At 51.7% G+C, this 13183-nt stretch overlaps 1 protein-coding gene across 1 annotated transcript; it reads right to left on the bottom strand.

Annotated features, from left to right (window-relative positions):
- Nucleotides 1-10154: 10154 nt before the first annotated feature.
- Nucleotides 10155-11515, bottom strand: MB21D2 (Mab-21 domain containing 2). The gene has a single exon (XM_044667652.1). The coding sequence runs from the start codon at nt 11513-11515 to the stop codon at nt 10253-10255; it is 1263 nt and encodes a 420-aa protein (XP_044523587.1). The 3' UTR covers nt 10155-10252.
- Nucleotides 11516-13183: the final 1668 nt, after the last annotated feature.

Here is a 13183-nt window from a genome sequence, read left to right as displayed (position 1 = left end):
AGGAAGGAAGGAAGGAAGGAAGGAAGGAAGGAAGGAAGGAAGGAAGGAAGGAAGGAAGGAAGGAAGGAAGGAAGGAAAGGGAGGAAGGAAGGAAAGGGAGGGAGGGAAGAATGAGGGAAGGAAATAAGGAAGGAAGAGAGGGAGGGAGGGAGGGAGGGAGAGAGGGAGGGAGGGATGTGGCTCTATTAATTGACCTGAGCACAGGGAGCATGCCCTTTTTCCAAGGGTGGTATCTACTTTGGGGAGGATGCTAGTGGTTTTAAAATAGTTTTTAAAATATGGGGTTGGGGCGGACAAACAACCCAGAGATAAAAGAGCTCCAACCTTTTGGAGGAGAAGGGATTTGGCCATGAGGAAAGAGGTCAGAAACGCTGGTCATGAGATGGTCTTGGGATGCATCAGGACACCTGCATCGGTGAAAGAAGCAGAAGGTGAAGGAGAATTGAGCATCTACCGGAGCTCTCTCCAGCAGGACTGGACCACGATGATGCAGCAGCTTCACACCAATTCCCCTCCAGGCTGCAGGCCCGACTCTCCCAGATGTTGCCTCCTACCTGGCACCTCTGGGACCCCACATTTGAGCTTCCTTTTATGTATTATCTCCCTCCCCCTTCCTGGTTAGACTATAAGCCCCTGAGGCAGGACAAAGCTTTTTCTCTTTCAGCTTGAATGTGTACTCCCAGCTCTTAGCACAGTTCCTGGCCCACACTAAAAGCTGAAGAAGTGCACATTGTCTTGATTTGAATCAGCTCATAAACTGGATGGGTACATCTGAGCTAGGATTGAATTGCTTTTTGCCCAACTAAAATGATCATTTTCTTCTCTTGTAATTGATCCATTTAATAAGCATTTATTAAGCACCCACCATGGTACAGTAGAAGGAGCACTTAGTCTGGAGTCAGATGACCTGAGTTCAAATCCCTAACCTGCCACTTACTATGTGGGTCTGAGGAGGCAAATCACTCCACCCTCTTTGGCCTCAGTTTACTCATTTTCTAATGACTTTTGAGGTCCCTTCTATTTCTAGATTCATGATCCTCTATGGCCCTGGTGATTGAAGGTGGTGATACAAAAACAAAATGGGAGAGTCTCTACCATCAAGGAGCTGACATAATCCCGTTATGGAGCAGACATACAGGAATCGATATTAGGTACAAGATGAGGCAGATAAAATGCTCCAAGAAATTTGAAGGGGGAAGAGTTTACTTTCCAATAAGGGGATCCTGGAAAAGGAAGTGCCCAAGTTGGCCCTCTCCAGAGAAGGGTTTGAATCGATGGATGAGAGGGGAGAGCTTGTTGCAGAGGGGAGCACTGGCCCATGTAAAGACAAGAATATAGGAAAGAAAGTCAGGGAGGAGTTCGGGGATGAGCCCGTGGTCCAATGTGTCGAGGGGAGGAAGTATGTGAGAAAGAGTTTGGTGAACTAAGCTGGGAAGGGGAGGATGGGATCAAATGAGAGAGCGCCTCGAGGGCCAGGGCAGGGAGATGGTTCCTTCCTCTGGGCAACAGGGAGCCTTTTTGAGTAAGGAAGTGACATGCTGGAGCCTGTGTTTTAGGAAGACGATTTTACTAGTTAAGGAAGGTGCGTGGCTGAAGGGTGGAAGCAGAGCAGCCGACTAGGAAGCTACTAAAATAGCCCAGGAGAGGGGTGACGTTCTGAGAGTTTGCCGAGCGGAGAGCAGGGAAGTCATCGGATTTGGCAAAGGGCTGAGCGTGCCTTATGGAAGGGGGCAGAGTCAAGGGTTTGATTTGGGACACCTGGTGGCAGGGGGATGGAGGGTGTCTTAACAGAGAGAATTTAGAAAAAGAGGCTGATGTTGTAGGGGAGAGAAGGGCCTCATCTGAGCTGCCTTCAAGACTTCGAGATGGATCTGCCAGTTAGGGAGCACATATAAGTATCTATGGGCATATATATATATATACGTATATATATATATATATATATATATGTACACACACACACAAACACACACACACACACACACACACACACACACATATATGGATTGTATGAGCATATGGGTGTATAAACAAATAGATTATGTTATCACATATGGGTGTCTATATAGCTAGCTAGCTAGATGCCATATGGATCCAGAGGCCCAAGAAGAAAGCGGGGCTAGACTTATTGATTTGGAATCCTCTATAGAGGTTATTAAAAGGAGGGCAGCAAGAATAGGTGCAGGGGCAGAACCTTGGGAGATGCTCACTTAAATGCTTCATCTCTACTCCTGCATCCATGTATCCGGATCCTCGAGCGTCTCCAGACCTTGGAATCTTGAAAAGGTCTTCAGGGGCATCTCCATTTTTTCAGAGAACTAGTCCTTGGTGAAAGGCAACTGAGTGGCACAATGGATAGAGCACAGAGCTTGGAATCAGGGAGACTCATCTCCATGAGTTTAAACCCAGCAGGAGATATTTACTCGCTGTATGACCCTGTCAAGTCACTTAACCCTGTTTGTCTCAGTTTGCTCATCTGTAAAATGAGCTGGAGAAGGAATGGCCATCCACTCCAGCATCTTTGCCAATAAAATTCCAAATGAGGTTGCAGAGAATCAGACACAACAGAAATGCCTCAACAGCCCCTTATTGAACGTTGGACACTATAAACAAATGACAGCCTTGTGCCAAAAGCGTGGATCTTTGGGTTTATGAAATACTGGATTATTGTGATCACTGACTGCTGTGTATTGTGTAGCCAACCTATCCCACTGATCCATTGCTCTATTTCTTATCAAATACCCAACTGTTTTCCTGATTACCACTTTTTTTTTTAAACCCTTGTACTTCGGTGTATTGTCTCATAGGTGGAAGATTGGTAAGGGTGGGCAATGGGGGTCAAGTGACTTGCCCAGGGTCACACAGCTGGGAAGTGGCTGAGGCCAGGTTTGAACCCAGGACCTCCCGTCTCTAGGCCTGACTCTCACTCCACTGAGCTACCCAGCTGCCCTGATTACCACTTTTTAATAGAATGTGAAATCTGAAATTGCCAGCATTGGCTTTTGACTTTTAAGTTCATCATTTTTGTCTACTCTGCCACGAGAGCTCAGTAACATTGGAAACTGCATGCGTTTTCTTTCCCTTGTCAGTCCTTAAAATCAGAGAAGAACAGGATAATTGTTCCCCAGAAAAGCAGAGAGTCACAATGTGCTGGGGAAAAAAAAAGTTTTTCCTTAAAGGGAGGGAGAAAATGAGACAGAGAAAACAAGTGCAGGGGTTAGAACAGAACCCCAGGGAAGAGGAGGAGATGAAAAATTGCATGGTATTCTAAGAAGGTGGGGAGGGGATCTCTGGTATTGGGCAATAAGGGAGAAACTTCTGCTTAGCAAGAAAGGTCCATCAGCAGCTTGGAATGTAGACCAGAATGCAATCTTGATAATGATTACAACCAATGGCCCGGCTTTTCATAGCCATATATGATTTCTTCTTCTTTGTCTATTCAAGATACAGCCATCTGAAATGTTTTTTTGAAAGGATAGCTCTGCCAGGATCCTGCAAGACAAACCAACACTACCAGCAGAACGAAATGTTTGATATCTGACCCCGTGATACCTCTGTCTAGGTTGACTTTAGGGAGATGCTTTTCCTGCTCACTGAAAGAAGGCAGAACTATAGAATTTTCGAGGCAGCAGGGTGGCTCAGTGGATTGAATGTCAGGCCTAGAGAGGGGAGGTCCTAGGTTCAAATCCAGCCTCAGACACTTCCCAGCTGTGTGACCCTGGGCAAATCACTTGACCTCCATTGTCCACCCTTATCACTCTTCCACCAAGAAGCCAATACACAGAAATTAAGGGTTTAAAAAATAAAAATAGGGGCAGCTGGGTAGCTCAGTGGAGTGAGAGTCAGGCCTAGAGACAGGAGGTCCTAGGTTCAAACCCGGCCTCAGCCACTTCCCAGCTGTGTGACCCTGGGCAAGTCACTTGACCCCCATTGCCCACCCTTACCAATCTTCCACCTATGAGACAATACACCAAAGTACAAGGGTTAAAAATTTAAAAAAAAAAATTTAAAAAAATAAAAATAAAAAAGAACTATAGAATTTTGAAAAGTTATAGAATGATTCTCTAGGGGAAAATGCTTGTTTCCCTTATTGTTGCCCCTGTTCAAGATCTATTTACTTTCCAAGGCATTGAAGAGTTCCTTGGGCCAGAGCACATGTTTCTCCTGGGATGGCGCAGCCCTCACTCCTCCAAGAGTTTTGTATCAAAGCTGTATCAGTATTTCTGGGCAGATCTGACTTTGATATAGAAATTGTTCACAGAGGCAAGAAAATACAGGAGAACATGATCCATGGATAATGCTCATTTGACAATGAGGACCCCTCCTTAACGCACCTCTCGGCCAAACCTGTTGGTTAAATGTTTTCTTCTGTGAATTAGAGTGGAGCCAATGGAACAGGTAAGTTCTGTCTCAAAACTCTTTTTGGACTTTGTTCAGTCATTTTTCAATTTGTCTGACTCTTTGTGACCCCATTTGGAATTTTCTTGGCAAAGATATGTAGCCCACAGTAGTGAGAATAGGTCCCAGTAAAATCATAGCCATAACTTAGATACAGATGAACACATAGCCTAGACATCACACAAGGCCCCCAAACCCCTCCTTCCCACCCCTCCCCACAGAAACTGAATATTCTTCCAAGAAATTACTGATGCAGGAATTCTGTGAGAAACTTGGTCACAATTTGACATACTGAATTATCACCTATAGAAAACTCTGTTTAAAGTCACTGAGGTTATCTAAATCCATTGTTACCATTTTGTGAATCATTGACTTCCATTATGGGTGATCTAATCCCTCTGCTTAATTCAACTCTCTATAAGTATCTACCTGACATCAATAAACATTGTTACTGATCAGCAAGAGGCCTTTGAGTCTGTCTGTAAGTCTGTCTGTGACCCTCCTGATCCCATCCTTATCCCTCTTATCTTGTTCTATGACCCACAAAAAATTTGTTGAGCTGGTCTCTACAAAGATACTGAAGTATGTGTGACCCTAGGCAAGTCACTTGACCCCCATTGCCCACCCTTGCCACTCTTCCACCTAAAAGCCAATACACAGAAGTTAAGGGTTTAAAAAAATACTGAAGTAATTTTTCAGTTCTCTCTGCAGCTCACTTTACAGATGAGTAAACTTGGGCAGGGTTAAGTGACTTACCTAAGGTCACACAGCTAATAAGTGTCTCAGGCCAAATTTGAATTCAGGAAGACGAGTCTTCCTGACTCCAGGAATGGAGCCACCTAGCTGCCCTAGCTTGCTTGGGGAAGAAGATCAAAAGAATACAAGGTACCTTCAGTCTGTACATAAGGTCAGATATACTAAGAAAGGCATGATTCCTCCTACCAAGAGGAAAGTAGAGAAGGAGAAACTGGGACCGGGGAGATGGAAAGCATGAAGGAAGATCTTGGAATAAGGAGGAATCTGATCATTCCTGGAGGGGCAGAGGCTCATTCCTTTCTCTTCCTTCCTTCTCCCTCTACTCCAAGAGGGATAGTTATTAAGACTGAATTCAGCCAGCCTTTCTGCTTCAAGTCTCCCCTCACTCCAGCCCATCCATCTATTCAGCGTTTAGTGATGTTCCAAAAGGGCAAATCGCCCTCCCCAATAATGCCAGGGGCTCCCTATTACCTCCAAGATCAAATATAAAATCGTCTGGCATTGAAAACTCTTCATAATATTATCAGTTCTAATGTTCTTAGTTTTATGCTTTACTCGCCTCTGTCAACACTGGCCTTCTTCGTATTTCTGGTACATGACAATGTCCCTCGCCTCATGCCTTCTCACTGCTCCTCCTGCCTGTAATACTCAGCTTCTTCACTTCTGTCTCCTACCTTCTCGGGCTTCCTTCAACACATTCCTGTGCACTGCTCTGCTGTTGCCTTCCCCAAGAGGATTTCCCATTTAGGAATCAGGCTGGCTTCCCTATTCAATAATGGACGGAGGAACATGTTTTCCCTTTCTTTGTTCACCTAATGTTTGGCACAATCCCTGACCCAGAGGGAGTGGCCAAGGAACGAGTGTTGGCTGACTGGGAAGCCATTTCAGTTCTTCAGGAGATGGGTGCGTCTTTTAGAGAACTCAACCCCAAAGTATCTCCAGTTGGTGGGACGTGGAAGGCAACTGTTTCCCAAATATGCCTTCTCCTCCTCCATTGCTCTCTGCCCCAACTCCTTCCTCTCTGGACTTCTATGATTCTTTCTGGATGGAAGAGGCTTCTGCCCTTTTGGTCTCTTTCCGATCTCTGAACCTCCAATTTAAGGAAGCTCCCAGGCCAGCTAAGCCCACTCCAGTCTTCTCCAGGATTAGCTCCTCTCTCTCTCTCTCAACTTCTTTCTCTTCTGTTCCTCTGAGCTGGTACCATCTCCCACCCCCACTTCCTTTTTGGTAGTGTCATCCCTCATCAGAACGAAAGCTTCTTGAGCGCAGGGTCTGCCTTTTTGTTTCTATTTGGGTTCCCATCACTTAGCACAAAGGCTGGTATACAGTGAGGACTTAATAAGTGCTGGATGACTCGTTGACTAGATTGTCTTTGGCCGCTCCAACCAAATGCTTCCATGACACTGCACCCCCTCGCCCTGCCTCTCTCTTCTTGCTTCCATTAAAAGGGAACGGTACTTCTACGAATAGAATGCCGAGAGGCAGAAATGTTTGGCCACGAGGTCCCCATCCATCCGTCCTCACCACTGCCAGGTGCTCAATAAACACTGAACCGTCTTTGGTCTAATACAGTGAGATGACCGAGTCAACACTGAGAAGCAGGAATACTAAATGCAATGCAGAGGGAGCCTCGTACCAAATGGCCATGCTGTGGGCTCATCGCTTTGGGCACCTAGTTCCGCTTTTAAGGGAAAGCTGTTTGAATGACTGTCTGCCCACTCCGTCCCCATAGTCTCCCCACTGAGATTCCCTCCGGATTCAGCTGGATCTTGTATGCGCGTCTCTACCTGTGGGGTCCCCTCCTGACACACAGTAGGCAATGACTAAATACTCGCTCGTCTGTCCTCAAACCAGCCTCCTTCACTGGCCATCGGGATTCATCTCTTTTCTTGAGGAAATGAACGACCAAAGTGTGGTGGAACAGAAGGAACTCGGTGTACATCATCTACTCAACCGGGCCTCTTGAGCTGTGAGAGCCAGCCACAGAGGAACTAGTTAAGTCTTTAAAATGCGCCTGAAAGCTTATTGGGCATTTTTTTTAAAAACCCTTGTACTTTGGTGTATTGTCTCATAGGTGGAAGATTGGTAAGGGTGGGCAATGGGGGTCAAGTGACTTGCCCAGGGTCACGCAGCTGGGAAGTGGCTGAGGCCAGGTTTGAATCCAGGACCTCCTGCCTCTAGGCCTGACTCTCACTCCACTGAGCTACCCAGCTGCCCCGGGCATTTTTTTTTTAAAGACAAACTGAAGTGTCTTTAAGTACACTTAATAATTGAGAAATTATTGTAGGGGGCAGCTTGGTGGCTTAATGGATGGAGAGCCAGGCCTGGAGATGGAAGACCCTGGGTTCAAATCTAGCTTCATATACTTCCTAGCTATGGGACACTGGGTTAGTCACTTGACCCCATTGCCCAGCCTTTAGCTGCTCTTCTGCCTTGGAACCAATGCCTAGTATTGAGTCTAAGACAGAAGGGGAGGGGTTTTCCTTAAAGAAATCCTTGGAATTGGGCCTTGCTCCTAAAAAACAAAACAAAAACGCAGCCCTCCCTCCAGAATTGCCCACGAGGCTCTCGTCACGTCATCATTGCCAGGTTTCAAAATAAGAATTCGAAATCAGCCTTTAGGTTCTCAAGCAGACGAGAACTAGCATTTCTGTAGTGCTCTGATGCTTGGCAAGTGCTTTCTCGACCTTCTCTCATTCGAGAAACTCGAGCTCCCACAGACTAGCGATCCCTTGGAGCTTTCTGATGCTTTCCCAGGAGACCCAGGCATGGCGCTGGTTGGGAGTTGCTCCACATTCCTGGGTCTGGGAGATTCAGCAGAGATGAGGAGCTCGGGACCTCTGGGGACACTGGCCGGGCGGATTTTTATTTCTGGCTGGGAAGTGGGCTCTGTTCAGCTCCACCTGGTGGAGTCACCGGCTCCCTTCAAGGCTTAGTTCAAAATCGACCTTCTGGCAGGGCCACTGGCTACTGCCTCAGAGGCTCAGGTCCTTCTCCCAGAAATCACTCTGTTTCATCCGTGGCTTTTCTTTCCTTCTCTGAGCATCCATCATTCCCTCATTCCCCTGGCAGGCAGGAGCTGTTTCACTTCGGCCTGTTCTCTCCATCCCCTACGTGGCCCCTAATGACACAGAATCAACCTGATTTCTCTGAAATCACTGAAAGGGATCGGGGCTCACAGCCCGCCCCCAGGAGTCCCAACGGGGCAGTCCCAGAGGATGGAAAGACACTGATGGGCTGCGATTCCAGGGGAAGGGATCTGAGAGCCATTGGCAGGAGTGCTGCAGCCAATGGTTTAACTCCTCAGATAGTACCCAACGTAGGGACTGTTTGCCTTCCAGCTGTGGCCATCTTAACATCATTTCTGAGTGAGAGACAGACAGACAGGCAGACAGACAGACAGACGGGGGGGGGGGGGGGGGGAATGTGCTGTTCTACTTGTTGTAAGCTCCCTGGGAATGCTTAAATTCCACATAACCTCTCTGTCTTGGGCACAATCTAATCACATCACCTGGAATAATATAAAAATTGTTCCCCGGGGCATGGCCAGGTCTGGGTGATGGTGGCGAGGTGCCCATCATGAAGGGGCAGCAGCAGGCACGGGAGCCCCTCTAGAACTCCTCTTTCTGGCTGTGCCAAGGACAAGCTCCCTCAAGATTTCTGGTTTGGGCACCAAAGAATCCCTGGATGGTTGGATGGTGCGAGCACACACACACTCACACACACACACACACACACACACACACACACACACTCACACAAACATTTTGGAAACCAGAAAATTTCTATTATTTTATTATCATCGTTTGCCCTGTCTTTGACTTAAGATGGTTCAATAAGTTCATTCTCTTTTAGAGGCATACCAGGAATTCCCATGCAAACCCCAAGGCTGCAAAGTCCAGCTGTGGATGTCTGCAGGCGAGAGGTCACCCAGGGAAGCTGAGGGAGGCCTCGGCCACAGCAGCCACAGGGCACCGGTCAGAGCAGGGCAGCGGAGTTACGTCCACAGTAAAAAAAGAGGCAGAATCTGCGCTCCACACAGAGGCTTTCTAGTCAACCAGACGTCTGCCCTAAAGGGCTGGCACCACGTCTAGTGGGGGGGCCGGATGTCCAGGAGCGTGCCCACTCTGCCCGTGGAGAAGCGGGCACACCCAACGGAGGAGGCACCCCTCCACCAGGCTTTGGGCGGTTCCTCACAGCGTGTCTCAGGCAGGAAGAGTCACGAGAACTCGAGGGATGCAAAGGATGGTTCCAGTTTGGTTCCAGGAGGACCTCCAGGACGACGAGGCTGCATTTCACCAGCAGATGGTCATCGAGGGAGGCGGACACACACACACACACACATACACACACACACAAGGACGAAGACAATGGCAGAGATTTCATTAGTGCAAATAACATGGACAATGGTATGTTCTTTAATAGGATTTAAATAAGGCTTCAAATAATTACAGCACAACTAGCGTTCGGACACCCTAGTCCACCTGGAAAGCTGTCAGGAGCACCCTCTGAGCCTCCCGGGCATGGGTTCGAGGATGTTTACATTCAAAGAGATTGCTTCCACGGCGACCACGTCCATAGCCATGAGTAGCTCTCCGAGTCTGTTTTCTCGGTGGATTAAAAAGAGTTGGAGAAGGCCCCGGCCGCCAGTCAGGGAGGCTGACACCGAGCAAGCGCCAAGGCGCTTCCTTCTCCCGTGTTCTCTCGGGCGTTCCGAGTGACGGAAGCTCATGAAAAATAAAAAAGCCCCAAATAAAAATAGATTCTCCTACGGGAGGAGAGCTTCCCCGCCGCCACCCAGAGCGCCACTCAGTGGGCGCCAGCAGGAGCCTGGGTGCTGCAGCAGGACAGCTCCAGTTCTCTGAAGAATGAAAACAAGCCCCTCCCCCAGCTGGCCCCTCCTCCAGGCCCCTCGGTGAGGAAAGTCCAAGGCCCAGCAGGAGAGAGTGGCGCCATCTTGGAGGACGGAAACCTTCCCCCAGGAGGCCGTTCCCGACGGAGCCACCCTGTGCCGCACGAAGACGAGGGAGCGGGCGAGAGCCCGCGCACACAGACACACAGCAAACACCGCGCAGGCCGTGGGCTTGGGCCGGGACGCTCAGAAGAACTTGTCGTCGATCCTAAAGTGCGGCCGGGTCACGTCGTCAGGGTTGATGAAGACCGAGATGGACTTGCCCGGATTCTCGGTCACCAGCTGCTGCAGTTTTTTGGCCAGGCGGTCGTCGGGCTGGCCGGGGTCGGCCCCGTCGGCCTGGGGGGAGGGGAGGCTGGTGGCGCTCCCGCGCCGCTGCAGCTCCAGGGTCAGCCGGTTGGCCGCCTTGACGTGCTCGATGGCCGTGCGCAGGTGCTCGGCGGGGTCCGAGCGCACGGAGGAGAGCTTGCGCGCGTGCAGCATCACCGTCTCCTCACACAGGTGCTCCAGCATGTTGCACTGCGGGATGAAGTAGTTGGGGCACATCCTGTTGACCAGGCAGTGCTGCAGGTCGTCGATGAGGCCCAGCAGGAAGTGGGCGGCGCAGTCCTCCTGCGCCAGGTAGCTGGCGGGCAGCCGGTCGCAGGCCCAGAGCATGAGGCTGCGCAGGTGGTACGGGCTGATGGCCTTGGGCCGCGAGAGCAGCTTGATGATGATGGCCTTGCACGCCTGGTACGCCTGCATCAGGCTGCTCGAGATGCACTTCTTGAGCTGTACCTCGCTGCGGGCGAACGACAGCCGCCACTCGTTGTCCTTCTTGCCCTTGTGCGAGCAGGCGGGCACCAGGTAGAAGCCGCTGATGACCTCCTCCTCGGTGATCTTGCCGTCCCAGAAGTGGTTCTCCATGAGCCAGCTCTGCGCCACGGCCGGCCAGCCCTTGAAGGACACCACGGGCACGATGTCGTAGAGCATGCGGCTGCTGCCCACGCCCAGGATGATGGAGAGCACCGTGCCGCTCTTCTCCACCTTGTCCACCCGCGGCGTGCCGCGCTGCGGCTTCTTCTGCACCTCGGACAGCACCACGCGGATGGAGTCGTAGAACCACTCGGCCACCTTGATGGGCGAGAAGAAGTAGTTGGTGGCCCCGCTGGCGTGGTCGGCCACCGTGCAGCAGTCCCGCCACTTGCTGATGGTGCCCTCGTCAAAGAGCCGCAGGCTCAGCCAGGAGTGGCACAGCGCCGAGTGCCGCATGTCCAGCGTCACGGGCTGGTTGCGGTCGTGCAGCTTGAGGGCCGGCACGAGCAGGGTGAAGTCCATGTCGTAGTCGGTGCCCCGCGCGTACACGTTCAGCTCGTCCAGGTCCAGGTCCACCACGCCCTCCCGGACGCCCCCGGAGAGGAGCAGGTACTCGTTGGCCACCGGCAGCTTCTGGTCCAGCTTCTGCACCATCCCTGCGAAGCAAAGACAAAGGGCTGGTTTAGGGGCAGCCTCGCAGTGGCAGGAGGGCCCGCAGGGAAGCCTCGGCCGTCCTCGACCCCCCATTTTCCTGAAGAGGTAACTGAGACCCAGAGAGCTTAGGGGCCTCCCCAAGTCGAGGGCAGACAGGGCAGAATTAGAGCCTAGGGGCGGGTGGTGCCATTTCACTTGGGTCTGACTCTCCCTCACCCCCCCAGGGGGGTTCCTGGCAGAGATCCCCCAGGGATTTCCTTCTCCGGCTCATTTGACAGAGAAGGAAACTGAGGCAAGCAGGGTGAAGTGACTTTCCTAGGGTCACACAACCAGAAGTGTCAGATCTGAACATTGGAAAATGAGTCTCCCTGACTCCAACGCCAACAACATCTAGTGACCCCCCCCAACAGCCCCTGGAAGAGCCCGCCTGGGGGGATTCTGGTGGAGGCCCCAGGGAGGACTTTGTGCTTGGTCTGTTTGTGTGGGTGGGTTTTGTTTTTCCTCCCTTTGAATAGAAAGATCAACAGAGGACTTAGTGATCCCAAAGCCCCAAAGACAATATTAAGGTTGGGCATGCAGGATGCTGGTTAGCCCAAAGGAAAAAAGCAAACCGGGAATCTCAGAGGGAAGCTGCGCTGATATGGTCTCTGTCTCCCCTCTCCTCTCGCTCTCTGTCTCGGTCTCTCTTCTCCTCTGTCTGTCTCTCATGCTAGCCCTTTGCCTCTGGCCGCTTGTGGCCACTGTGTGCCTCAGTTTCCTCTACTATACGATGGGGCTGAGAGGAGCGCCTGCTGCGCAGGGCTGTCCAGACTGGCGCAAGCACAAGTTAGGTGGTCTGAGCCGAGCAGGACCAGAGCCCCCTCCCCTCCCCCCCAGCTCCCAGTGTAAAGCAGGGACAGAAACACTGGGCAGGCCGAGGGGGGGAGGGGAGATGATTTGCCCCCCCCCCCCCCCCCCCCGCCTGCAGGGGGGCGGGGCGGCCCAGTGGGCAGAGAACCTGGAGGCAGGAGTGGCCCTGGGCAAGTCCCTGAGCCCCAGCTAACACAGGTGATGCGCCTGGATGCCCAGGTGAGAGCCAGCGCTTGGGGGGGGGGGGCCCGGCGCTGGGCCTCGAGGTGCGCCCGGTGCCATCACGAGGGGGCTCCCACGTCAGATACCCGTATCTGACCCTTCTAGGGCGGCCGGCGAGGCGTCACTGCCAGGGAGAAGGAGGTGGGTGACTCCTTCTACCCCCCCCCAGTATCTGAGGGCCCCCCAGGCTCAGGGGGACATCCAGGGGGAAACTCCTCGCTGCCTTTTCTGAGAGAGTCACTTCCTCGGGCGGCCGACAGATGGCCCCACACGCCGCCTCATGGGCTCCGCAGCGCCGCCTTCTTTATTTCCTTCCTTCCTGGAGAGGAAGATGCGGCCTGGCCGGCTCAGGCCTTCCTGGGGGATTCGGAGGAGCTGCGGGAACCAGGAGAGCTCCGGGAGGGTTGGGGGGAGGGGCCACCGAAAGGGGGAGGGGGCAGCCGGGGTGGAGGGGGGGAGGGAGGAGAAGGAAAGGGAGAGCCTCCCTCTGGCGCCTGCCCAGCCTGCCGGAGGGAGCTGTCGGGGGAGGCGCCATGAAGTATTCCTACACCCCCCCTCGCGGCGCCATTAAGAATTCATGAATGAAACTTCTGTACC

The sequence above is a fragment of the Gracilinanus agilis genome, chromosome 3, assembly GCF_016433145.1.
Source record: "Gracilinanus agilis isolate LMUSP501 chromosome 3, AgileGrace, whole genome shotgun sequence".
Classification (NCBI taxonomy): Eukaryota; Metazoa; Chordata; class Mammalia; order Didelphimorphia; family Didelphidae; genus Gracilinanus; species Gracilinanus agilis.
This window is presented reverse-complemented; position numbering and strand designations above follow the sequence as displayed.

Bases quoted from the DNA above. Each gene is read 5' to 3' on its own strand.
- MB21D2 (XM_044667652.1), bottom strand. From the start codon at position 11,515: ATGGTGCAGAAGCTGGACCAGAAGCTGCCGGTGGCCAACGAGTACCTG.